The 27,727-nt window shown below is 41.8% G+C and overlaps 2 protein-coding genes across 4 annotated transcripts in view; both read left to right on the top strand.

Moving 5' to 3' along the window:
- The first annotated feature begins 1,867 nt into the window (after window positions 1-1,867).
- On the top strand, window positions 1,868-20,755 carry ssh2b (slingshot protein phosphatase 2b). 2 transcript variants are annotated; one of them, XM_005462329.4, is made up of 15 exons: window positions 1,868-2,144; window positions 6,243-6,286; window positions 13,736-13,848; window positions 13,944-14,008; window positions 14,097-14,218; window positions 14,306-14,371; window positions 14,469-14,534; window positions 14,636-14,830; window positions 14,933-15,026; window positions 15,165-15,293; window positions 15,563-15,609; window positions 15,812-15,958; window positions 16,049-16,249; window positions 16,501-17,536; window positions 17,973-20,755. In XM_005462329.4, exons 1-15 carry the CDS (start codon window positions 2,082-2,084, stop codon window positions 19,263-19,265), a joined length of 3,681 nt encoding a protein of 1,226 aa, XP_005462386.1. In that variant the 5' UTR covers window positions 1,868-2,081; the 3' UTR covers window positions 19,266-20,755. The 2 variants fall into 2 exon arrangements, with proteins under 2 accessions (XP_005462386.1, XP_005462385.1); XM_005462328.4 differs by lacking the exons at window positions 1,868-2,144; window positions 6,243-6,286 and adding an exon at window positions 11,281-11,833.
- Window positions 20,756-22,574: 1,819 nt separating this feature from the next.
- Window positions 22,575-27,727, top strand: part of coro6 (coronin 6) — a 14,485-nt gene continuing 9,332 nt past the window's right edge. For both annotated transcript variants that reach the window (XM_003457532.5, XM_005462327.4), the window contains exons 1-2: window positions 22,575-22,832; window positions 25,390-25,589. In XM_003457532.5, the coding sequence (XP_003457580.1) occupies window positions 25,392-25,589 (198 nt within the window). In that variant the 5' untranslated portion in view covers window positions 22,575-22,832; window positions 25,390-25,391. The remainder of the gene's footprint in view (window positions 22,833-25,389; window positions 25,590-27,727) is intronic.

The following is a 27,727-nucleotide window of genomic DNA, read 5'->3' as shown; positions in this document are numbered from 1 at the left end:
TGAGAAATCAAGTGCTGATAAATCTCAAACACCTTCCATTTATTTTAATTTGATTTGTTTTGTCAGATGCTCTCTTCTAAACCTATTCGTTAATTCATTCCATTAAATAAGATCAAAGAGCGCACGGCTCACCTGTGATTAAAGCTGTAGCTTTCAGTCCCAGCCGCCTCATCTGAGTGACTCTAAATCCAAACACCATTATCTCTTCCGTAATCTGCATCTCATCTCCCCTGTGGCCTTACTGCTAATCCTTGCGATTCACGACCAAACCTGCCTGATAGATGAATGGACTGAATGGCGATCAAATGAACTATGCAGTACTGGTTAAATGGACAGGTAGGTTTACATAAGGCCAGAAGAAGTGCTTTAAGTAACATTCACGTAGTAGGGCTAAGATATGTGGATATCGGTGACTAAAAGAAACATTTTTGCTTTTTGTGCAACAGAGAAAATAGGGGGAAAAGGAACTACCAGTGCCTTCAAGGAAATACAGTGAATTATTGTTTAATGCGTTAGTTTTTGATTTTAACAATTAAGTCTGTGCAGATGAATGGAGAGAGTGAAACCAGATTTCACAACAGGTAATGGCAGTAGTAGTCCTGGCATGATGAATCTGTGCATACCGCCACGTGCTGGTATCTGGGCTGTGTTACACTTGTTGATGATGACACACATTTAATATATTTACGTCTGTGGTTTTTGACAGGTTTCTGTTATCCTTGATCTGTGCCCTCAGGCAGCAAAGAAAACAGTGTAGCTGTACAGGTTTGGACAGGAAGCTACTTGTGTATGCTTACAAAATATCATATGACTGCTGGCTGGTAGACTACAGGAAGGTGGCCCATTTTTTTCTTTTCCCCAGCCTTAAGCAGGAGTACAACACGTTTAGACTAATTCTCTTTAGCAATTTTCTACGAAGGTTTTTTCCAATTTAGTCTTGCTTTTCAGATTTGAGAGCAACTTACGGAAAGGGATTTGGTAAAGTCTTTGGTCTCAGTCAGATCATTGTAAATTAATTAAACTGACAGCAGCATATGTATAAAAGTATTTTATGCAAATAAACTGTCTTATAAAATCAATAAACCACATTAAGGAGCACTTTGAGATCATTATACATCTATCAAGACTAATGTCTTTTGTTGCTATATTTAAAAAATTAAAGATACAGTCCATTTTAAAATTAAAGCAGCATGCCTACTACAGAGTATTAGGATATATTTGTCCTCAAGCTTCATCAGTTTAACTACAACAGTCCTAAAGTAGTAGTCTGTGTGAATAGTTTCAAGGAAAAGCCTCACAGTATCGTATGCTGACTGCTCAGTTTCCACAGCCCAAAACATTGTAAAAGCCTCCTTTCACCCTGCCACCACTAGTTTGACTTTCTGCCCTCAGGCAGACGCTACAGGTCACTAAATCTCAGACTAACAGTTTTGGAAACAGTTTGTACCCTAAGGCCATTACCACTCTCAACCAACATGCAAAGTGAACAATCACAGTACACACTCGCACACACTGTCACACAATAAAGCCTTTACAATATTCAGTCAATTTTATATTATTTATTATACAGTCTTGTAGTTTGCTTTCCTTTAGCTTCAACCTTGTTTCATGAAGCTGGAGTGGCACTCCCAGTCTCTTTGTAATTGAATTGCAATAACAATGTAGGCTTTCTATTCTATTCTATTCTATTCTATTCTACTGTAGGCTTAAACCTTGTAATGCAATTGTTGTATGCGGTTTACATAATGGTGCATTTACACTTCTATTCAAATAAATGACCTCTTAAGAAGTAGTATTGCTTCTCTGTAGACACTCCTCATAAGTGCTTTGTTTATCTCCAGCACACACACGGTTAATCGGGATTGACAAGCGAAGGGTAGTTGCGCATGCGCACGTGGCGCTTACAGAGGAAACAGCCGGGGAGTAGTCAAACAGTGTACGATCACAGGGAAAGAGAGGGAGGGGGGTAAAAGGAGAGAAGATCAAAAAGTCAGGTTCAACTGGGCTTTCGCCCTCACAACACAATTATGCTCGTGTCTCCGCCGTCGCTTCCTCTCAGGTGTCCGCTTCCCGGTCGCTGAATGGCGCTGGTTACCGTGCAGCGTTCACCGACCCCCAGCACCAGCTCCAGCCCCTGCGTTTCGGTAAGAACCGCTTTTCCCTGAAGCCTCCTCTACTCCTTCCACCACCTCCACCAAACTCACATCTCCTCCATACTGAGGGCGACTTGAGGCTTCATTTTTGGCTGTCTTTTTTGTCGGCTGCTCACTGTCACCCAATTGCCTTGCCTTTGTGCTGTTGCGCATGCGTGACATATAGCTACCCATCATTTTCAGTTACAGTATTAGTCGCTACTAGCTGCTAAGTTAACCTGAAAATATCTTCTTATTTCCGTCTGTAAATACAAAAAAAGGGTTAACTTGAAAGAAAATGACAGCACCTTTTGTTTTAATGCACACCACTGCTTATATACTCATTGTATGTACATTTCCGGTATTGTAAACGCAACTGGCAGTTAGCTGCTTTTACAGTATCCAGAATAAAGAAACTTTCATCGACGGTGTGACAACAAGTCATATTTCTTATTATGTAATGGTTTGTACCTGCAAAATTAAATTTAAATATGGGAAGTAGTTGCGTTGGTATTTGTCCAGTGACACGAGTGAATGCAGGTATTTATTCTTACAACACTAGTGCAGTGTCCTGCCTTGTATGTAAACGAGGCTGTGGACGCGTCTTTCCTTTTTCTCTGCGGGTCTGTCACGTACCCAGACTGTCTCTGTCTGAATGTCTTCTATCTGTCTGCCTCTCTCTTCCTGTCTGTCTGTGTATGTGTGTGTGCGCGCGTGTATGTGTGTGTGTGTGTGTGCGCGCGCGCGTGTGTTTACTGAAGGCAGGAGTGTACCCATGCAAAGCAGACGAGCAGGTGGTTTTCCTGTTGCTACTCCCTTTGCTTGTCTGGTTTCTACGGGAACAGGGAACCCCATCAGACAGGCAGAAACAGAGGGAGGAAGTAATATACAAGCACACTCTGTTTACCATTAAAATGTTATCTGTTTCGCACTTCTGTCTGTGTGTTTTATTGACAGCATGTGAAAACGTTGACCTACATTAACTTCCCAGTGTATGTTGCATTGTCGGTGTTTACAGATTAAATAACATGTTAAGTTGCATTCCTTGGCTTATTGTACAGCCTTTAAAGTACATTCAAGTTGCGTGCTTACTCCAAAACGGAGCACAGTAGGGGAAAGCAATTTCCCTTGTTAACTTGCTACTTGGACCCAGGAGAAGATTAGATTAACTGTGTATGATTGTTTTTTTTCTACTCCCAGCTTGGCCCAAATCACAACTGCAATCAAGCTTTTTTTTCCACAAACTTTGTCAGTCATGGAAAATCTTTAGAGGGACCCTCTCCTTTATAGCTCAGAGCAAACACTTTCTGTAAGTAGGCATTAATGATAAGCATCGTGCTATGTACACATAGGTCTTAGGTAATTTGTCATCCGGGATGAAATGTAGTTGAAGGAGTTTTTATGTCTTATCACTGAGCAACAAGTAGCAAGGAGTCTGTCTTTCAAGAAGTGATGGTGAATTGGGGAACAAGTGTGAGCTGTAAAAGTAAGCACATGTGTGATTTTTAGGAATGTAAATATGGCGGGGGATGTTAAGTGTATGAAGCATTTTGTAGTGGAAATGTGCTTTCAAGTTGTAACCCACATACATATTTTTGATAGCAAATTGTAGAGACACGTACAGCTTCCTGTGCTTTTTATTCTCCCCGGAAGGTGGGCGGCGGGGGGGGGGGGGTCTTGTGATGTGATGTGTCTATCTGTGTGTGAGATGTCTACTAGCTACTTGTTGAACCCTATGTGGAATGAATATATCTGCTCAGGGTGATTACACGCAGAGCACACATACACACGTTCACATTAGGGTAGAAGCACTTTTGCATTGTGATAATCTTGGCTGTAACACGTAAGCACAGTCTGATCTCTGGACATGCAGATCCATGCCCAGACTCCACGTTCAGGCTTGACATTTCCATAAGCTTTGGAAAAAAAAATCAATCATTTTCATACATATGCAAAATATGCAAAGTCTGCGGGGTTTCCAATCTAAACAAACACTAGATGTTATATTGCACTGTAGGACAAAGAACAGTAACAGAAACTTTGTCTATTCTGCTGTACTAAGTTGACATTACAAATGCATTAATGCATTTTTTTCCCTCCAACTGCATACTCAGTTATGTCAAGCTCATTTTACATCAAAGGCGACATATAACCATAGAATTTAATTCCCCTTTTTCTCAGTGTAAAGAAGCTTAACTGCACATTCTTTTTTATACATGATAATGAAATCCAACACAACTCTCTTTGGGGTTAAATTTTAGGAAATAAATGTGCTTTTTGTTGTTGTTGGTTTTTGGGGTTTTTTTAATACTGGTAGCTCAGGCACTGACTTTTTTTATAGACCTATTGTATATACAGGAACCTTTCTTTTGTTTAATTTATTATCTGTTAATTAATTATTTTGGTGTAAGATGAATAGCCATAAAGGAGGTATTCTGCAGAGAAAGCTGGAAAAACTAAAAAGTTCACTTTAAAGTTCAAAAGTTTTGCCCTCCTTCACTTTTTCCAAAGCCGTCCAGTGGACCACTTTAGAGACTTTGCGTGGCCAGTTTAGGATCCCGGGCCTTATTTTTGGCACCCCTGCCTTAATCTGTTCTCAGTTTTCAATAACAACAAGGTGCTTTGAATTTATTTTAAAGTTTCTCAATAAAGTCAGTACGATTGTAATCTTTGCAGCAGTAGATATTTAAATACTGTCGTCTCCAAAAGGCCAATTACTCAAATGTTCAGCATTGAGAGTTAGCAAGCTTCTAATTATGTCGCTTTGTCGTCTAGCACACCATGTAGCAGTCCAACTAATAGTTTCTTGGTGAAACTGTACCGATATAGAATCTTACTGGAGCAGAAACTTTCACTGGCACCATTACTCCAGTGTCAGATTGTTTACACGAGTTGCTTTTCATTGCACAGGATCTGTTTTAAATATCTTGATTCTGAAAGCCCACAATGGAAATCTGCTTTAGATACTGTGGCTCAAAGGAGCTGAGAACCACCCTTTGCAGTTATTGCACTTAACTGGATCCACAGCAGTGTCACAAGACCTGGCAGTAAATGATAACTTGAACCAAGCTTAACAATTCCTTACTTCCTTCTCACACTGACACTGCATAAATTATCTACTGGCCGTATTAATCGTTTTTGTGTTCTCCAGTCAGGCTAGACCCCCTGAAGTAGCTCTGCATGAGTTTATTATTATTATTATTATTATTATTATTAATAATACTAATAATAATAACAATATGTCCTTTAATGTAAATGTCATTAAAGGCTAGTTATGCTCACACAGGGTGTAAACAAGATAAGTCCAAGCATTACAAGATAAGGGCCAGGTATTTTAGCTGCCACTGAGTCTTAGCGTCCACGTTTGGTACATTTTTGTGTTCCACAATTTTCTGATTTAAAACTGATTTGATCTGATTTGTTTCTTTTTGTCTCTTCATGTCTCCATGCTTGTGTATGTGAGCGCGAGAGAGACAGAGAGATTGTGTTATTCCCTGTCCAGCCACACCTTAAAAACAGACTGAGGTCATTTTCCTGGAGAGTGTGTAAATTGAGTTAAAACTGAACTCTGGTCTCTCTCTTTCTGTCCTCCCCCCGTCTTTCGGTTCAGGCAGTGTTGAATGTTAAAATGGATGCTTGTGCTTTTAATGTGTGTGTGAATGTGGAAATATGCAAGTTAGTCTTTGTTACCCAAAATAGGACAGTGGGATTTCCTTTCTGTTCTTGTTTACCATGTGTTTGCATGAATTGAGAGCTCATTTGAGTTTTTACTAAATTTGTTTATGGTGACGTTTTCACCCTTTAAAGATGGGCTTTCCTATGATTTCCTTTTTTTTTTAAATGGCACTTTTCTTTTAGAAGTCGTGAATCTAATATAACAATGCCAAAATTATGCTTTTGTGCAAAATTGTGGATTGGATACTTTTTGGTATCCGAAAGTATCCAATTCGGCAATTCGGTGTATAAAATATTATTTCCTTATATAGAAAAGAAGAAAAGTTGACACTAGTGATATTGGCTCTGACTGCACTCTTATATGTTGACTTTGTAATGTTGTGCTGTTGCATTTCTCTTGTTCTCAAATGTATTTTTCTTATTTTATCTCCCCAGGAGTCAGGTAGCGGGGAGGATGACCGTCGCTCTCAGCCGAGGAGGTAAGATACCGACACACATTGAGCTCTGTGTGTTAAAGTTGAAAGCATTTGGTTCACTGGACCAGAAATCCACTGGATAAGTATGTTCTCAGTCTCAAAAAAAGCCCATTCATAACACGGGGCATGTTTGGTTGTTACCCATGACCTCTCACCTGATCTGACCTGATCTGCACAAAGTGGGAGGAAAAAAAAGGCTTTTCCCAAATACCCAGATAAGAATTAATCATAAAATGTGTCTGACGCTGCAGGACTGCCTTTCTTTACTGCTGTGACATGAAAAAAAGGGCTCCTGTACTGTGGCAGCATCACATCACATCCACTGCTGTCCTGTATTACTTAAGAGTTGGAATTCTGGTTAATCCAGTTTCACTCAGCCACACTTGCAACTGGTTTTCGTCCCCTGATAATTGGCTACTTCCTTCCACTGCCCGTTTTGTTTATTTGTTCTGCCACTGAATACTTCTAGGTCTCCTCTGTTATGTTTGGCCCTTTACTAATCCTGAAATCACGCACCGAATGAGATAATAAACAGTGGCTTGCAGACAGCCCATTAGAGGGCAGCAGTATCTCTGTGAGTAACTGGCTATGTGGGTCAGGGGAGCTGCACTGTTGATCCACGGGCAGATTGGTAACCACTCCCAAAGTCTCGGTGTCTGTTTGGTCATCGGAGCTCTTCATCATCCAGCTGAGGTTTGTCTGTGTTTGTGCAGCTGCGACTGAAATCTGTGCTTGCTGTGTGCATGTTTGTGTGCACAGAGACAGGTACATGATCGAATATCACTCCGAGTTAGCTCCTAAAATGAATGTTATTATTTTTCTCTCTTTTATTCTTTACACATCTGGATAAGTGTGACATTTTTAATGGAAATCAGGGGTCCTGTGATGCATTTTGTTTTACATTACCATGCCTACACATATATTTCAGTGGAGCATATTTTAATAAAGGTGAAGCTGAATGATTAGCCTTACTTTGTCTTGTCTTCAAAGTAACCTCAAAGCTCTTTTTTATTATCATTGTGAAGCTTTGTGATATTGTCCCTACAGGGGAACGCCTGTAGTGTTTTTAATACCCAGTTCACTGCTCTGATTACAGGTTTGGGAGAGTTATAAGCGGGGATGTTCTGGGCCAAGATGATATATTTGATATAGTAGTTGTTTGACCTCTGAGCTGTTATTAGATGTTAAAATTTGGTTAAGCTTTATTTGTATTCCTAGGCAGATCATTTGCTCTGGGTTGTAGGTCACTAAAACTAAAAGGCAGCAAAGTATTAAATTCCACTTTTTTTCCAAGTTCAGTGTGAATAGGAGGTGCATCTGATGTTTAAAAACTCCTGTGACCTGTCATTGTTAGCACTATGTTTAAATGTAATCAGAGTGGAGGTAAGTCCACAGTCTTTGCAATAAAGTTTTTCAAATAAACACATGCTGCTCTCTCCTATTAGCTAAGGTGCACCATCCAACTTTTTATATAATAGACAATGTTAAGCAAAAAAATGACCTGTGGTAAATCACTGCGCACTGTGATACACAAACTCTAGAAGTTTTTAGGTAGATGGAGAAGCTTGCATATAAACTGTATCACAAAAATCAAGTGCAGAAAACTTGTAGCTTGTGTCAGGATTTTTTGAATGTATAAAAAACCAAACATTTTGTCTTTGATTTACTTGGAATGTATCTCCTACGTGAGACTTTGAGTGAGGGCATTAGTATGCAATAGTCTTTTTCACTGATGCAATGACATGACTGCCACTTTGTATCTTCTTCAGTTAAATTGTCAAATCTTGTTCACAAATTCAATTTTAAACTAATGAGTTCCACAGTCACTGATTTCATACATCGGACTAACGGAAAGCCCTCAATCTGCTGCGTAAATACACAGTATCTGATATATCCTAGAGAGGTCATGAGAAAGGGTATGATGTGTAGGAATAAGTGAGCCTGTTCCCAGTATGATTGTTAGTTTGGGCAAAGAATACTGTAATAAAGAAAGAGTTCTTTGAGTTCATTTTCTTTTTTTTTCTTTGTTGTTTTGCTTTAAAATCTTTGCAGAAATAAGACTGTCTTCAGCATCTGAAATAAAAGTGAGCTCCTGTAAGGGCTGTTTCTCCTTCACCCATATTGTCAGATCAGGATTCATTTGATTGTATAAAAGTCAGTGTAACTATTAATGAGTGCTAGCCGAGTCTTATTAAAGTCATATTTCTGTGTTTTACTTGAAGGTAAAAGACGAGAATTATTTTTAAAAGTAAAGAAGTAGAAGTAAAGAAATTAACACACATATAGGGTATAGCAGAAGGAAAAATAAACTGATGCTGTGTGTGCATTTTTCATTTCACTTTTTCTTTAAGTTCAAGCTGCAGTGTTGCATATTCACAATTCCAGCAGCCATTCACTAAAGGTGTGCCTCTCCACTGAATTCATGTTCCCAAAGTCTCAGAGGCAGGCTGTTCGTTTTCCCCCCTCCCCGCTGCTGACGTCTGTGCCCGCTGTGCCGTACAAGTCAGCAGCTGCAGCAGAGCTCATCTCTGACACAGGTAGTGAGATTCATTCAAACTGGAATAAGGCTTCAGTGAGGCAGCGCGCCTGCCTGCGTAAGCAAGCCCCACTGCAGTGCTGCTGATTAAAGCCAGTGACATCAGCAAGTTGGTGACATCAGCAAAAAGCAGCAACATCACTGGGGGACCATGCAGAGGGGAAATTAGGAGAAAGAGAGGTTATTTATTATGTCTACAATTGGAGAGTATTTCTGATCTCTTATAATCTCATAGTTCTGTAGTCAGAAGAGGGGAAAAGTGGAACAAAGGATTATATGTCTGAATGGGACTCATTTCCATTTGTGCTACATTTATACATTTGTGTGCCTCTAAGACAGATTTTTATTCATTCTGGTGTAATTCAGATATACTGTAGTCATGCTAACAGGCCAATTTATTAGACTTCCTGTTGGTGTGTGATGCTCATCGCAGATGTTTAACAGTTTATGTGTGCTTCAAAGAAATACTGTAAAGTCTGGGTGTGTGAATGTATACACAAGGTGAAGCTGCGATCACTAAGGTGACTGTCTGTGTTTGCATGTTTGGAAACATGAGAGCAGCAGAGTGTCTGGTGTCTACACGTAAAAACCACATCCTGGCATTCGCCACTTGCTATTGGATGGTGTGAATTTCAGCAGTCAAAGGGGGAGAATAGCCAGGTGGAACTTGAGAGATGGGTTCAACATCTCACACATAAACATGTGGGTTTGCTGAGAGTCTGTAAATCCCAAAGGTGGGAATGAACAACCCCGTGACTATTCTTAGCTATCCCTCCAGCGCCCTTACAAGAAGATGCCACAGATCTTTTCCTAATCAATAACACCGGTTAAAGTAAGGAGGGAGATGGTAGGGATTTTAAAGGGGTCGATGTGAGAGGCCAACAGGGAGATGAGAGGGAGAGTGGAAAGGTGGCTGTCAGGTTAAGCTGTTATTAGTTGATGAGGAAGGCCTCCTTGTGATTGTTTGTAACATGTGTCTGCCTCTGCTTAGAATCTGGTAAGTTTTTAGATACCTGTATCATTATCTGTTCTGCTTATAGATCTGATCTTTATCAGTTCCCTTATTGATATGTTCAGCATAACCACACCTGCTTCATTATCTCTGAGTCTGACCACTGAGCAGGGTAAAAAATGCTCACATGTGACTAAGGTCTGCAAAAGTTTCGCATCATTATCAGTGTGCAACTGCCAGGAGTGATAGAAAATGGATAAGATTAGATAAGCAGTCAGATGTCACATCATTGCTTTACAATATAACATGACTTAAGATGAATTTTAGATCAAACTGAATTAAAACTAGTTACAAAATAATTCATTCAATTTGTAAATGAATCCCACTTCCCATCCCTTCTCCTGCTTTATATATCACTGCTTGTTCTTTATCTACTTAAAGCTTGACTGTACTGTTACACCATTTATTGTTCATGCTGTGATACATTTAACCACATGTGACTCAGCAGTCTAATAAATAAACGCTTTTCTCTTTGTAAGGATCTCTCAGACGACGTCAAAATCTGTAGCTTCATTGAGCTCATCAGTCCAATTCATCGGTTGCCTCTCTTGGGTCAGAGACACAGGTCGACCTAAGAGGAAAAACACCACACTGCAGTTGTTTATCCCAGGATATAAACTGGCAGTCAGCTGGTGGCCAAATAGTTACCCTTAGTTTGTAATTGAAACCAAAAGGGATCAACAAGCAGCACAACCAAGTCTAAGGTCAAGTTTCTTCTTAGTTCACAGGCAGCCTGAAATCTCCTTTCAAGTTTCTCAATCTCTTTTTTTCTGTTGTTGTTGTCGTGCTGTTGCTGGATACACATTCATGAGAACTAGGGGTGTACTGATTTTGAAATACACCTGTCTAATATAACAGTTGAACCTATCAACCTTTTTGAAAAGCTTTCTACCCTTTATTATTTGTATTTTTTATGGGTTTCTTACCTTAAGAAGAAGCAAAAATGCATTACTGTTAAAGATTGTACTAGCCTATGAACAGAGCACCATTTCCTCTCAGATGTTATTGTGAAGAAAATGAGAAAATAGTGTGGTGTTGTTAAAGTGCTGATAAGCAGCTGAAAGTGGGGGGTGCGCTGTCTTTCTAAAGCAATGCTTTCTGGGATTGCTTGGTTCGTTTTTCAGTCAGGCTGTCTGCCAGACACATGGGCACATAAAACCATTTTTTAAAAATGTTTTAATTATGGAAAGTTTTTATGTAGCGTCTAACATCCTTATTTGTTATGTTGACAAAGCTGGAAATTGTCATTTATTTGTTATTCTTACATTTGGCATTTTTAAAATGTGCGTGTGGCATCATTTTAAAGCAGCCACTTCCTTCTGCGTGTTACGTGGAAAAACATGGTGACCCAGGAACAGTGTGAGGAATTTCAGTGACGTGTCGAGGCTGTTGTAAAGCATATAGGAATGCCACCGACTGCCATTGTGACAGTTAAACACTTTTATCCGGGTACCTGTGGCTGTCTTTCTTGCACACTTTCACCGCGTCTCCAATAATTCCTCGTAGTCTTCCTCAGACTGCTGTTGTCACGGATTGGACCATGTGTGTCTCCTCCCCCTCAGCGGCAGGATTTACCGCAGCCTGCTGCAGACACATCAAACAGCAGACCATGGATCAGATGTTCTGAGGCACCTGCTCTGTCACAGGCGCTCTTAAATATGTTAGTGTTTTGTCGCTTTATAATATTAGATTGGTCCGCTCTATTAAATCTGCCGGTTTAGATCTAATTTTCTAAATCTGCGATTAGAAAACATAGTTAAATAAAAAAGAACCACCGTGTGGTCTTAGAGCAGAGCTTCTGCGTCTTCAGAACTTTACTTCGCACATCGGCGACTGTCGCCTCCGCGCTCGCTGCCCGCACTCCCGGAGCAGCGATGCCTCCCGGCGTTGTGACCGCCCCGCGAAGCTCGTCGGCCGGCTGCTTCTGCGCCTGCTGCGGAGTGAAGATCAGACCGTATTTTACCGAGAACTCTGTGATCTCTCAGGTGGAAATTTATCAGCTGTAAGTTGCCGTGCTCACAGTCCGGAGCTTTGCTTGCTTATAGTAACGATAATACTACATGAATTATTATATTGCCTGCAGTGTCATGTTGATGATCTACTCCAAACTTCAGTATAGAGTTAGTGTGCTCCTGTATGGGCATGTGGTTTTTCTCTTAATGACTTCATAAAAAGGATGTAGCAGCACAGCAGCTGAACGAGTGGCTGCAGGAACAGGTTTCCTTTCCTTTGCTTCCTTTTTGAGATATCTGCCAGATGCTTTTACTCATCTGCTAGGATGCACTTCTCTCCACCCACCTTTAGCTGTTCCTTAAATGCATCCTGAGGGGGGGCACAGCAGAGCAAGGCACACGATGTACCTTCAGCAGAATCAGGGGATGTGATTATTTTGTCTTCATTGTGCAAGCCACACACTTGCATTTAATTGGAAATTTATGGCTCGGAAGAAGCATGTCAAGATATAATTTGCACAAACACATCATTAGCACTTGTGTTAGACATCTGTCTAGTGTGTGCTGGTGTGAGTCTGTGTCCAAGCCCAGCTGTCAGCCTCTGTCCTCTCTGGCATTGTATTGTCTCTGACATATTCTTGGTCTGCCTGCAGCACAGTGAATCAACAGAAGGACGTATTTGTCAGCATTTTCAGTGATTCCAATGCATTCACTTCTTGATTTTTGTTGATCAATGGCTTTTTTCAATATAAAAGTTTAACTAGGATACACTATGCTCGCTCAGATATTTGTCAAGTGTCATGTCATGAAGAAAATTGGGTGTGTGCAAGTCAGTGTGGATGTCAGAGATTCCTAACATCCACTTTTTCTAACTTGGAAACTTGCATGAAAGTTTGCTTAGTTTGTCATAATTGTCCCTTCAGTAATGACTGCTGTCCATTGCAGGTTTATCCTCCTTTGCCTTTGTTCCTTTCCTCCCGCATCATCACAGCAGACAACAACAACATGACTTCCTGTCTTTGACGGTCTTTCCTTTGCTCAAGCCTATATTTATCCTTGCTGCCCAGATGGAGTGACAAATTAGTCAGCGATCGCTGGTGTTACTGGTGATTTTGCTTTTACTCATCATCACAAAAGACAATGAGACTTTGTCTTTCCTGCTCATACTGCGAGGGACAAAGCCTGGGTGTAGTAGTAGTAATAATGATAATAATACTACTTATAATAATAGCAGAATAATGGGAAGACGTCAGATATCTTAAGTCCATTATGTGAGTCTATTGTTCAGACCATCAAGAAGCTTAGCTGGGACTGCCATCTTGATTTGGTACTGAAGTTGCAGTTGCCTTGTTTTATGAAGAAATGGTAACCGGATGAACAAAAAAACTTTTAAGTCTTTGTAACTCAGAACATTCTGTCTGTTGTCATTCTGTTATTCAGTTAATATTACCAGTTCAGTTAAGCCCACATGTGCTCTGGTTTCTACTACAGTCATCTGATTACTCAGAAATCGTCCTATTATTGTGTTGTTTTGGATCAGCATATTGAATCAAGTGTGTTTACTTCTGTATGTCACCACTGTAACAGTTCAGACCAACATAACTCATTAATTCACATAAATTTATGAAAAAATGCTTGTCATAAATTTCCATCAGCCAAAATGATTTCTGTTGTTTCAAGTCTGTGCAACATTCCAGGATAGTGTACTTTTTCAAATGATGGAGACGAGCTCAAAATCCTCACATTTGAGAAGCTACAAATGAGAATTTTTATTGAAAATGTCTGAAAATAACCAAGTGTCAAAAGTTCTGCTCTTTGCGCTTTCTGTCAGTGGACCTTGGAGAAACTTAACAAAAAGTCAGTAAAAGCTGTAAAGCCTTCCAAGGATGAGTTTTGTGATAGATGTGTGGGTGGATATTGCTCACTGTTCAATCTTTTCTGTCTTTGTGCAGCATCAGTGAAAGTTTCCTGACCGTTAAGGGGGCTGCTCTGTTCTTGCCTCGAGGAAATGGCTCCTCTTCTTCGTCTGCCTCCCGTTTCTCCCAGCTGCGCAGCAAACATGCGGGTGAGGCGAAAGTCCCCCCTCAACAGCCAGTGACTGTTTAACTGTTTAACTTTTGCTAATCTTGCGTCATATATGCATTACTTTCATCTTGCCAGGAGATATCCAGCAGCACCTACAGACAATGTTTACTCTCCTCAGACCAGAGGACAACATCAAACTGGTGGGTACCCATAAAAACACAAATAAAAGTCAGTCTCACTGATTTTATTTAACTGTCGAGTCACAAACTGTGTTTTTTCCTTCTCTAGGCGGTTCGTTTGGAGAGTGCACATGCTCAGGTCACCCGCTACATGGTGGTGGTCTCAACCAATGGTCGGCAGGACACGGAGGAGAGCGTGGTGCTAGGAATGGATTTTAGCCCTGTAGACGGGTGAGAGTGACACACAAGATTTTAGGTACCTGCTGGTTTCGGTGTTCTGGTTAAAGGTATAACATGAAAACTGTTTTCCCCACTCAGCTCGTGTTCTGTTGGGCTGGTTTTGCCCCTGTGGAGTGACACCTTAATACATCTAGATGGAGATGGGTAAGCAAATTCTTCAGCAGAGTTTACATTAAACATAAGATAGCTAAGATTTTTAACTCTCTCCTCTTCACTATACTTCCTCTGTTCCTGCTCACAGGGGTTTCAGTGTATCAACTGACAACAGGGTGCATGTATTCAAGCCTGTTTCTGTGCAAGCCATGTGGTGAGTCATACTGGATAATTGGTGCAGTTGTGGATATTTTTATTGTTCACTGGTTTCTGTTTTTTCCCATTTTATTTAGAAGTAATTTTTTTTCCTGACAGGTCAGCCCTCCAGTCACTCCATAAAGCCTGCGAGGTGGCCCGTAGTCATAACTACTTTCCAGGCAGCTTGTTCCTCACCTGGGTCAGCTACTATCAGAGCCGGGTCTACTCCGACCAGGCCCGCATCAACGAGTGGAACGCCATGCAGGATGTGCAGTCACACCGTGCCGACTCTCCTGTTCTCTTCTCCGACGTGTAAGTAGCCAAGTGATGTTTGTCAGATATGTTCTGTATGTGGAAAACAGATAGACATGAACTTATTTAATATATTCTTCCACCGTCATAATGTTTCTGCAGACCTACCGAAAGAGAGCTGACTGAGCGTCAGATCAAAGCCAGTTTGCGGGAAATCATGATGCAGAAAGATCTCGAGAATGTCACCTGCAAAGAGGTGAGTCCGCTTCGAGGATCTCCCAGGCAAAGAAAATGTTTGGAAAATGCCATGCTATTTATGTTTTTTTTAGTCATTAATGTGTGACTTGACGCTTTGCCTGCACATGTCTCTTTCCGTCCTGGATGTGTTCTTTAGATCCGAACAGAGCTGGAAATGCACATGACATGCAATCTGCGAGAGTTCAAGGAGTTCATCGACAATGAGATGATTGTCATTCTGGGCCAGATGGACAGTCCTACGGAGATCTTTGACCACGTCTTCTTGGTAGGTTGACCTCTGAAACACCTCTATTCCTTTTAGCAGCAGAGAATATAAAATGTTTCTGATCTCCCACGCCTGTATCCCTGGTCTGATTCTCACAAAAGATATTCTTGTGTAATTTTAAATTAAGCACAATTTTAAGGTACTTTGCTGTTGTTTGGTTTGGAGTACTCACTGTATGTCAACCATTTCTTCTCACTGGACTTCAGCATTACGAAAAGCTTATTGGAAGGTGCTGAACAAGTCTGAGGATTGCTTTTTGTTTCCTGCAGGGATCTGAGTGGAATGCATCCAATCTGGACGAGTTACAGAACTGTGGGTAAGGACGGAGGGGGGGAAAAAAAACCCAAAACAACAAAACTGACTGTTTGGAACAAAAAACTTGCTTTATTAGGATGAAATTAAATGTTCTTCATCCTGTAATACCAACAAATTCAGTTTTACAAATCAGTACATACCTACATACCCCTTTCTCATCTAAGGCTCATCTTTCCTTTCGTTCATGTCTTTCTGTCACTCAGAGTTCATTACATCCTGAATGTAACAAGGGAGATTGATAACTTCTTTCCCGGTGTGTTTGAGTACCACAACATCCGTGTGTATGATGAGGAGGCCACTGACCTGCTAGCCTATTGGAATGACACCTACAAGTTTATATCTAGAGCCAAGTGAGTTTGAGATGTTTCATCTTCTTTCTTTTTTTCCTGCGAAGAATGAGATCTATCGAGAATGACAATCATTCTTAATATCTACCCTAGGAAATCTGGGTCCAAGTGCCTGGTGCACTGTAAAATGGGGATTAGCCGGTCTGCAGCCACAGTGATAGCGTATGCCATGAAGGAGTACGGCTGGGATTTGAAAAAAGCCTTTGAGTACGTCAAGGAGCGTCGAACTGTTACCAAACCCAACCCCTCTTTTATGAGACAGCTGGAGGAGTATCAGGGAATACTCATGGCCAGGTACACACACACACACACACACACACACACACACACACACACACACACACACACACACACACACACACACACACACACACACAGACATCATCCATGATAATGCAAATATTGATACTGGCAGAAAGAAGTGCATTATCAAAATCTTATAAAACAATGTAAAAAAAAAACAAACCCCAAAATATTCCTCTGTCAATTTCATGCAAAGAATTCTGAGAAGTGATATGTTACTTCATTTTCAATTTCTTCTGCAGCAAGCAGAGGCACAACAAACTGTGGCGTTCTCACTCTGATAGCGATCTGTCTGAACACCACGAGCCACTCTCCAAATCCTACGCACAGCCCCACAGCCTGGGCCGCTCAGATCCCCACAACCAAGCCAGCAACATAACTGGTCCCTCGGTAAAAGAACTGCTGGAATCACTGGGAAGTTCTGCTGGCAGTAAAGCAACACACTCCACTAGTCAGCCGGATACGGGCATCCATTCCAATCAGCTTAGCTCTTCTTCCTTTAAAGGTGTGGCAGCTCCATCAGGTCATGCTGAAGCATCTCGTTCTGCTGTAGGTCGGAGCAGCCGGCAGGACCGTCCTTGTTCTGACTCCACAGCTGCTTCTGTGTCTCTGTTATCTCCTCCGCTCTCCAATGGCGTATATGACTCTGGGAATCGGCCCACGTTACCTCCTGTCTCTCAACCAAGGGCCGCCACTGTGGTGCCTGAGCCTCCAAAGACCGATAAGGTGACTGTTGCACAAAGTGTTTTGGTGGGCCAGCCTCATCCACCTCCCTCCCTTCACCACCTCCCCCACTCTCCTGCTCCATCTCCAAATCTAGCCGATGGAGTTCTAAAACCACAGGTGTTGTCCTGTTCTCCATCTGTGATAAAAACAGTGCTTGTGTCAGTGCCTGAGCCTACCGCAACACAAACCCCAAGCACAAAGCAGGCTGGACCCGACTGCCTCTCTGCCCCAGCGCTTGTCAAAAAACCAGACTGTGCCCAACAGACATATGGCTCATCTTTGGACAGTTTAGCAGCCCAACATCCCTCCACTAATGATTTTATCACTTATCCTAGTGCCATTCCACATGAAAATGTGTTGGTGTTTGGCCACAGTGCAGACCACATCAATTTTTTCAGTGCCAGGGAAAAATTTAAGGGGATGAGTCAAGATGGGAAAACTCACTGTACTGCAGCGCAGCAGTCACACCAGCTGAAGAGTTGTGGCAAAGAAAACCAGCCACCACTGCAGGAGGTCTCCACCAGTGAGGGGAAGGATGAAGGGAAAAGAAAGGTAAACAATGCTTCTAGCAAACTTTCCCAGACAGTTCTAAACATTTCCAGATTTGAGTCTCATATAGTCTCCACCTGTGCTCTGGCAGTGGGCTCGGGTTGGCTGTGTATAATGTAGCCACATGTATGGATGTTATGATCTGTTTCCAGGCTGCTCTTGTGTGAGATGCTCAGTGAAATGGAACAATGAAATATTTTTACATATATATTTAAGATACTTGGAACTGAACTGAACCCATAGCAGTTACTGTCAATCTTACCAGATTTATTCAGAATGCTTTTTGGTTCTTAAGCTATGTTGCGCCACCTGGTGGCACATCTGTCACAAATACATTGTGATTGTAGCAATGTTTTCATTGTGCTTTTAAATTAATGGTCTTTTATATTATATCTGTTTTTCTCTCTCTTCTTTTTTTTTTCTTTTTTCTTTTTTTCAGGAAATGCCTGTGCAGGTCACAGGCCTGAAGCCCAAAGAGACTTCACCTCTTGGCTCTCATAGCCAGACTGAACCTCAAGGTCCCCAGGATCAGGATGTGAGGAAGTTGAAGCAGGAAATTGAAGATAGTGTTGTTCTGTCGCACAAGGAATCTGGGGATGTAAAAACAGAATTGAAAGAGGAGGAAGAGGAGGCCCCCGCCTGTCTTTACAGTGACTGGACACGAGGGTCGGTGCGACGTGTTACACAACAGCTGGAGCAAAGAATGAAACAGGAGCACGAGACCCCACCTCTCTCTTCTTCACCGCCTTCTCTCTCTGGCAGTACCTCCAACTCTCACCGGCGTCCACACAGCATCCATTGTGCAACGTTGTCTACTTCCCACGATGCATCCGTTTGCTCACAGGCAGTTCGCACGGTGCACAAAGATCAGGGAAAGGAGGATGGGAAGTCTGGACCAGCTGAAAGTGAGCGCACTCATGCTGCGATGGGGGCCCTTGGGGATAACGAAAAAAGCACAAAAGGACAGAAACTCCGGCCTGCTGAAACTAGATTGCTCTCTACCTCTTCTCCTTTCCATCACTCTCCCCATTCTCCCTTTGCCTCTGTGAACTTCCTGTGTCTGGAGGGCGTCACTGAGCTCGAGTCGGGCACAGACTGGGATTGTCCCACAGAAGGACCCCACAGTGACATTTTCAAGAGGGAGACGTGGGAGACTTTGTATGAGCTGGGTGCCTTCCTGCAGCAGGTGAGCATGGCTGGAAAGTGCAAGGCCAGGTGTGTGGGTCAGGCGCAGAAGCGAGGTGGCAGTATCCAGAAGAGGGTTCAAGAGGTGGAAGCCAGGATTCGTCAGGCAGGGCTGACCCCTCCATCTATGATGAAGCGCTCAGCCTCCCTGGCTAAACTGGGCTGCTTGGAGCTGCTCGCCAATGACTTGAGTGACTGGGAGCTTAGCCGCTCCGCTGTAGCTTCACCCTCGGCACAACACCCACTCCACTCAGCCAGCGATGAATCCAAGAAGCAGCGGGTCCACAACTCTCCTTCCTCCACTGTCCAGCAACCAGAGATCCTTGAAACAACCACTCAGAGGCTTCCTAAAGCTGGAGAAACCTCCTCAGCAGTCTCTGCACCATCAAATCCGAATCCTCAGAGAGGAAAGCCCTTAAACTTTGGCCAAGAATCTCTGCACTCGCCTGGGCTAACACTTCTGACAACAAGGCAGCAATACGGAAGGACTCACCCGCTGAGGCGGCTTAAGAAGAGAACTGTTAGCAACCTTTACCACACCATGTAACCCTCAGCAGGTGTGCGTCTGTGTACGTGTACATGAGAGAAAGAGAGAGATAACGTGCCCGTCAGAAATGAAAATCAAGTGCATATTTTGGATTTATTTAGCAAAACAAGCCGACGCCTCTTGCCTTAAGGGATGTGTTTAGTAGTTTCTTTTTCCCCTCTTCTGTAAAAATCTGTGATATGTGAATCTGGTCTCGGCACAGGAAAAGTGGCAAGGCTACGACGGTCCCAGTTAACTGAGACTGAAATAAAACACTTTGAGAAGATAAAACAACAACAAAAAAAAGTCATCCAGAGATGTACATGGGTCACATGTTTGAAATGTTAATAACGCCCAAGCGTGCACATACTCACTCATCACATCGTTGCTGGTTTCTCCTTTAGTCGACTTGATATTTTTGGCTGTCAAATGTGATGTTAGCTGGAATGTAGCCTCTGTTTCCCCTCTTCTCGTGCTTTCACGTCTCTTCAGAAATACGTGCCATTTATGCTGGAGAAAATGGTCCCTCTTGTATAATCTGGTAACTATGTTGGCATTAAGAAAAAAAGAAAGAAAGAAAGAAAGAAAGAAAGAAAGAAAATATAAATAAATAAATCACACCAACACCTACTTGTCAAACCGGCTGATTTGGTCATGAAGATAAAAGTCGTTGGACGGAGACTCTTCGTCGCGACAGAATAATTCCAGTGAAAGTCAGTCGTGAAGCTCTGACTCTTCCCTCAGTGTAAGCTGCATACGCAGGTTTTCACCAGTTTATTTGAGCATAATGAAAAGAGAAGAGGCCTGCTTTTTGTTTAGTTTGTTTTAACTACACAATACCTCAGTAAGTCAACCAAATCTGACCTGCACAAACATCCGACTCCGGGTTCCTGGAATGTACTTCTCAATCAGAAACACGTTTGACTTCATCACTCAGTAAACTGTCTCTCCTCACACTTCAGATGCCACTCAAACTAGAGTTTTGTTTATGTTTAACTGTGTGAGAGAGAGTAGGTCAGGGTGCTGGGATTTAAAGGCAGAGTGTATAATTGTGAGTTTTCGGCTATGTTCTCTTTGGGGATGTAAAGGTTGTATATTGTGACTGTTGATATTTTAGGATCTCCCTGTTTTTTTGTTGGTTTGTTTTTTACATCTGGTTTGTGTCTGTGTGAGTGAGACTGTGTAGCACAACTTTACCAAGTGGGTGTGCACTTTTTATTTTATTTTAATGGATCTTTATGTCTTTTGTAAACTTTTTAGGAGCGTGCCTGTGACTGGCAAGTGAAGCTTCTCTGCAGCCTATCAGAAATGTCTGTACAGAGACGTCTGTCATACATGCACTTTACTCCCTTTTTAATTTTAAATGTGGCTTCTTTTTTTTTTTAAGTGTTTTGCTACTTTGGGGAGCATGCTTATGTAGTAGGAACTGTTGGGTATGTGTGTATTGTCTGTGTAAATATTATTTTATATCACGTGCTTTAACTGTGACCATTAAACAATGGAAATTAAGAGTCGGGCTTACTGTGATTCTTTCCCTCACTTCTTAATGAACAAACTAATTTGGCTTCATTCTACATACATTCACATTTACTGTGAATGTATGTATGTATGTAGAATGTATGTAAAAATGACTCTTCCTGTTTTTCTCTTAGTCAGCTACACCGTTTGGCATTTTTCAGCATTTTTTTTAAATGGCTCATTATCCTGCTGGAAGCAGCTATCAGAAGATGGGTCATAAATGAATGAACCTGGCATTAGTACAGTAGGTAGGCTGTGGTGTTTAAACGATGCTAAGTTGGTACTAAAGGGTCCAAAGTGTTCCAAGAACATATCCCCCACACTATTACACCACCAGCAGCCTGAGTCAGTTTTACAAGGCAGGTTGGATTCATGCTTCCATGCTGTTTATGCCTCATTCTGAACCTACCATCCAAATGTTGCTGCAGAAATCAAGAAACTCAGACCAGGTGACGTTTTTCTAACATCCAATTTAAATGACTCTGTGTGATCATTTCCTGTTTCCTTCCCATCTGCTTCAAGGTCAGCGTATGTTCAGAGATGCTCTTCTGCAGACCTGAAGTATTCTGGGCATTCTCATTTGACCTTTGACATCAACAAGGCATTGATCACTGGATATTTTGTCTGTTTTTGGATGATTCTCTGTAAACTCTAGAGACAGTTTTCTGAAATGCTCAGACTAATCCGCCTAGCACCAACAACCATGCTTGTCTACATAATTAAATGTATTGAGTTGCTGCCATGTGATCGGCTAATTACATTGCACAAATGAGCAAAGGGAACGGGAGTACCTAACAAAGCCGAAGAAACAGTAACTTAAAGATTTTTTTTTTTTTTGTATGTACCGACCTGTTTGGTATTTACAGTCAGAGGTAAAGTTAGTGCATTTTAAATGTATAGTCCTTGGAAAATGACATTTTGGTCTGTTTTGTCATTCTAGGTTTTTAACCTTTTGCTGTTACTGTGAACAAATTTCACACTTTGGCCACACAGTCAAAAATAAAAAGGCACAGGCAGGCATGTATTCTGGTTACCATCACATACAGATCTTCAGACCTTAAGCACAAACATGATGCCGTGTTAAATTAACTGAGCGCAGGAAAGAAATCATTTCTCTGATGTTCTCTTTTTTTCTTTATGAAAGTTCTGACACCAGGATGCAGAGAATCACAGAAGGATTCTGAGTTGGAATGGATTCTCCCTGCTCTCCCTCTCCTCTTTTGTCACTGGAACAAAGAAAGAGCCGGAGCCGGCTCACCACGCACTTCAGATTTCCAGGTATGCTGAGAGTGCAATAAAACCAGAGAACCAACTTCCCTTTTGTCTGTCCTCAGCTACCAACTAGTACAACAGGTGCAAAAATCTGTTAACTGTAGCTGACTAGTGTCTAAAAGGTCAAAGGTCACCTTAATTAATGCTGAGTACCATTAGAGGTGAAAGGAAGGGCTGTGATGAGGGCTGTTTGGTTATCAGGTAATAAAATGTTTTATTAATAAAATAAAGACTGTGTCAAGTTATATTTGTTTTGAATCAATGGTCAACCGCAGTGCAATTAAAAATAATCTTCTTTTGGACAATAAGTGCCCAAATAACTTCCCAGAATGTTTCACAGTGGCTGCCGAACATCCAGACTTGTCAATAGAAGGACTTTAAAAGCAGCTTTGGAAACCAGCTCAGCTGAGCGGTGTGCTCATTTACCAGTTTAACTCATATTCATCTATCACAAGCAGTGACCCCAGGAACAGGCGCTCCCCCACTTGTCAAAGGCGCGCCTGTTCCAAAATAGACGGCACCCACCCTGCACCCATCCACCCGCACCCTCCCCCTTCTCTCTCTCCTGCTCTGCCCCGGTATCTCCCCTCTGTCTCTCCCTGCCGAAGACCGTAGCGCAGTTTTCCAGCTCTCTCCTCACTAAAAGTCCGCACCGACTCCAGGACAGTTGATCGCAGGGAATATAATCCAAAAGGAATAAAGGCAGCAGAGGGAGAGGGTGGAGGAGGAGGAGTAGCAGTCCCTTCGACATAAACCGTGACCGTTATCCAGGGAAGAGGGGTCTCCCCAAAACCTGAGGTGAGCCCGTGTTTCCTAATATGTGTGTCGGTGTCTGTGCTGCAGTGGGGCGAGAGGTGCGTCAGCTTCTTTACTGCGCAGCTGGAGAGGAGCGAGCGCGTCCTTACATTTGGAAACCCCGAAACACAGCCGGGACGTTGTGACTATGCACTTTTCTGCCTCTGGCAACTGATCTTAAGTCGTGCATGCTGTGGCAGCTGCGGGATACTTTAAGGAGTACTTTGTACATAATCCCCCACCACCACCACCACCTCCTCCTCCTGCGCCCCTGCCAGTCTCTGTTCCCGTGTTTTATGCGTTTTTGTGCAGGCTGTGCGCAGTGACAGATCAGATTTACAGTCAGCTCATTAGCGATAAAACGACACAGGGTGCGGGCCCTTCTTTCTGGGACTATTTGGGATCAGGTGGGAGGAGCGGCCGGCCCGGGTAGGACAGTGCAGTTTGTCATGTCTATATTAGGAAAGTGGCAGTGTCATTCTTTCGCTGTCTAGATTCTCCAGGGCCGTGCCATGCGCGACAGAGCAGACCCATCTCATTAACCTGAGGCGGAATTAATAGCAAGAGGTTTTTCACAGATGCTAAATCTACTCTTTGCCTCAGTTTTAGTTTGGCTTATATTACATGACAAGACATTGACAGTAGAGCACAGAAATCAGTGTACTTAAAAAAAAAAAGCATTAGACCAGGAGAACAGGAGCTTCTTTCCCCTCATAAGTCAACTTTGGGGCAGATTGTGATATATTCTACTGTGAAAGTCAGACAGCATCATTGACAAAGGTTTTATCTGAATAGTGAAAAGTCTAATGCTTAGAGTTTAATGCAGTCCTGCTAACACACAGAGTCACTGCATTAGTCAGATCTCTTAGGGGCCCCATACAGACCTACTTTTAGACTAGGGCTTTCAGTTTTAGCCTTATGTAAGCCAGTGGAGTCTGCAAGTATGTTAGGTGTGTTTGAATCGGCATATTCTCACAGGAGTTGTGTGACTGAAGTGCTGAGCCGTGACACTGTATCTGTCAAGTTCTCTCCCCCTCCCACCTTTTATCTGTTCTCTGTGTCTTAGTGTTTGTCTTTGATGTTTGGCTGCCACATAGTGTTTGGTGGGACAATCACCTATTAATATCTGCAGTAATGGCAAGGACTGTTACAGAATATCCCCCGTGTTTCGGAGGATTACAGTCCGGTTGGCCTTTTGCCTGCGACAGCCACAGGATAGCAACAAACAGCCTAAGATCAAATTACAGAATTCATCATCATTTACAGGAGAAAAAGTCACAGTGTTTGAAGCAATTAAAATGTTTACTAAGAAACAAGCAACACTGATGTTAGTATTGATCATTGTAGAGCATGATTAGACTATAATGTGTCGGTGTCACTTAAAAAAAGCATGCAAACTCAGTACAACTAATATAAATAATAAATAAGTCTTGAACTTTGCGCACTGTGGCAAAATAAGTGAGCTCTTCTTATTTATGTACTTCACAGACTTTTTTTTTAAAATTAGAAGCTCAGAAATTGTCATCTTGAAAATAATAGTAACCACATACAGCAACAGCACAGAGTTTTTGTACTAACCACTGTGAGAACTGTCCACACACACAAATCCATCCATGTTCTTAACTGCGTATCTAGTTCAGGAGTACACCCCAGACAGGTCACCAGGCAAATACCAATGCTAACACAGAGACAATCATTCACACCTATGACACATTTAGAATCATTAATTACCCTAACACGTATGTCTTTGGACTGTGAGAGAAAGCCAGAGTACCCGGAGTTCAAACTCAGAACCTTCTCACTGTGAGGCGGCAGTCAGAAAATCAAGTTGTCATTTTTAAATGAAACAGTGCCGAAAATTTACTGTCGGTAAATGGAAATACGAAATTATTAAGTCTGTTAAGTTTGCAGTTTAGTGTGAAAGAACCTCAAGCTTACTGCCTAACAGTAATTATGAAAAAGTGAGTGTAATACAAAAAACTGCTTACACAGTCTAATGTGTTATAGACTGTATAAGCAGGTTATACCAGTCCAGGTCGCCAGTCTATCGCAGGACGTGTCAAAGAATGAACTTTTAATCTCGCCATTCTGCACCTGCTTCATGTTGTAAAAAACAATGCGCTATATATTATTTTGACTCACCTGTATTAATGTTTGATCTGCAAATACTTTTAATGAATAAAATAAATACCAAAAAGAGGTTAGTTAGTCATTTTCAACTTTCAAAACAGCAAAAACTGCCTAAACATATTACAGTAGTAATTTCGCATTAAATAAGCAGTTATATAAACACTTAAACCCACAGATTAAAAGCACAGACTGAGGCGTGTGCTTCACTGTAATTAACACATTTCTCTGTTGTTGAAAGTCTCCGTTTATGACACATCATTTCAAATGAAATCCCCTGATATCATTCATGTACAGCAGACACATTAAACTCCTCAGATAGCTCTATTTTTCATCCTCTCCTTCCTTTATCTTTATCTAAACTTTCATCGCCGCTCTCTGCGGTCTCTAATTCTTCTTCATTTCTTTCCTGTCTGCCCTCTCCTCTCCTCAGCCATGAGTCGCAGCATCGTGCGGCAGAGCAAGTTTCGTCACGTCTTCGGCCAGACGGTAAAGGCTGAGCAGGGTTACGATGACATTCGTGTGTCCAAGGTGACATGGGACAGCTCCTTCTGCGCCGTCAATCCAAAGTTCTTGGCAGTCATCGTTGAATCCAGCGGAGGAGGAGCGTTTCTGGTCCTGCCCCTTTCTAAGGTCAGTAAAGGTCAGAAGGTTGGAGGGATTCAAATGTAACACTCAAATATCTGACATATTTTTAGCTTTTTTGTGCTTGAATCAATTCTCAGTCGACCAGCGTTCCAATAAATCACAGTAAAAATGAATAGCGCCTCATTTGCTTCTCCGTGTGATGTAGAGTGTATTAGAGTGTAAATGAAATTGTGACTGTAATAAGCTCCGTTCTGGGAAAAAGGATTTCTAGGAACATTGACAGCATGGCTCTACATGTCTCATGCTGATCTGCAGGAGTATCTAAATGACTGACATTAAATCATGTACAGATATTCATGATCTACATTAGATGAACTCTGGCTGATCATCTGGCTCTTTCTTTCTATTTATATCGAGCTATTTACGGTCTTTGAGCTGCTGAGTGGTGTTTGTGTGCGTGTTGCAAGCAGATATGCTTTTATTGCGTGTTTGTCTGTGTTTTAAAAGAGAAACAGTAGCTTTTTTAAACTGACTTGCTTTCAGCATGAGGTTGCAGACAGCAGACTATTATTGCTCTATAAGAGGAAGAAAAGAAAAAGAAGTGCATATCTGGGGCTTTTCTGGATGTCGCTGTACGTGAATTGGCATTGTTAAGTGAAGGCACTGCTTAAATGAGTGTGGACACTTTGTTTTTTCTGTGTGTTGTTTCGCCTAAAGTTTAAATACAAAACTTTTACAGCAGGAAATCAAGCCATCCAATAAACAGTATCCTTAAAGAAGAACACTCAGAATTAGACCTTAGAAAACAGCAGAAACAGCAAACTACAAGCAGCTTATACACTTGGTTTTCATTTCTCAGTGTTGCTGAAGCACAGTGATCTGAGGTGGACTTTCATCCATGAGTATTTGTCTCAGTAAAAGACTGTCTGGTAGTATTTAGCTTTCACTAGGATCTGAAGTGTTGTTTATATACGGCAAGGTTTTTGGCAAATTCATTTGTCCTGTGCTCCAGTAATTATTTTGAAATACACAGAAGAGTTTGTGTTTGATCCTTTGAGACATGCAATTCATAAGAAATCAGCTGCTTTTCTTAGACGTGATGCTAACAGTGCAATAGCCTGGTGACAACACTGATTTAAAGCTGACACCAGAAATGTAGTTAACTTGTGTGAATATTTTACTGGGAGGGTAAGAGTGATCCAGTGATCCTGATATTGGTTAGTGAAACGTGTTTAATTCATTCAGCGTGATGTAACATCCACCTTTGATTTACATCTAACGTGGTGACAGTTCACGCTCGAGCTCAGCAAACTTCACACTGTTGTAATAAGACTGCAGAAATTAAACTGAACTACCCAGCCAATCACTGCCCAGAGTTACAAGAATAAGTTAACATTATCCAGTCTAGAAATTTGGGGGAAAATTTGACTTCATGTTTTAAGCTTACACAAAGATTAGTGTTTCAGCTCAACTAAAAAAGGTTAAGTGACCGGTTTTTACATTTCTGAGATTAAAAAAAAAGAAAAAAACAGTATGTGGGTGTAATAAGGTCATACCCGCTGGGATTCATCAGCATCTCAGAGGTGCTAATTAATGAAAAAGAGCAGCAGGACACAGAGCAATGCAGAGTTTTTTTGAGGCACTGAGGAATGGACATGATTATTTACTGGAGTCACGGCGAACAGACGCGCTATTAATACAGACCAATGTGCTCTCCATCCTCCTCTTCCCCCCACTGGGTCCCCAACGGGCCACACGAAAAACTCCCCTTTCAACGCCTCGTCACTCCGCTATAAATACACCACTCTTGGAGTGTGACTGAGTGTGTGTCAGGACGGAGTTATATCTAAGAGCTGATACACATGTTCACATGATAGGAACCATGGGAACAGGAAAACATGGAGTCATTGTGTGGTGGAGGGGTGAGTTTGGGTTGTCTTCAAACATCTGCTTTTGAGACAAGTTTCAAAAGGTTCTTACTGCCACATCTGGCCCACTTAAGATCAGAAATACACCTTTGAGAAAAATATTTGATGGTATTAAATATGTTTTCTCAAACTGTTGCCCATTTCCAATCTATATTAGCTTAAAAGCAGGCTATATGCTAAATGCTTGTTCTTGAGCCTGTAAATTGGAGCTCTCCAGATATATCCAACTAAATCTCAGGTATATACAATCATCTG

Source organism: Oreochromis niloticus, linkage group LG10, assembly GCF_001858045.2.
Source record: "Oreochromis niloticus isolate F11D_XX linkage group LG10, O_niloticus_UMD_NMBU, whole genome shotgun sequence".
Taxonomy (NCBI): Eukaryota; Metazoa; Chordata; class Actinopteri; order Cichliformes; family Cichlidae; genus Oreochromis; species Oreochromis niloticus.
Note: the sequence above shows the minus strand (reverse complement) of the source record. Positions and strands in the feature narration are given on the sequence as shown.

Excerpts from the sequence above, each read along its gene's own strand:
- ssh2b (XM_005462328.4), top strand. The coding sequence starts at position 11,706 with ATGCCTCCCGGCGTTGTGACCGCCCCGCGAAGCTCGTCGGCCGGCTGC. Across the intron at positions 11,834-13,735 it reads CAGGTGGAAATTTATCAGCT|CATCAGTGAAAGTTTCCTGA; the intron begins GTAAGTTGCCGT and ends GTCTTTGTGCAG. Across the intron at positions 14,009-14,096 it reads CAGAGGACAACATCAAACTG|GCGGTTCGTTTGGAGAGTGC; the intron begins GTGGGTACCCAT and ends TTCCTTCTCTAG.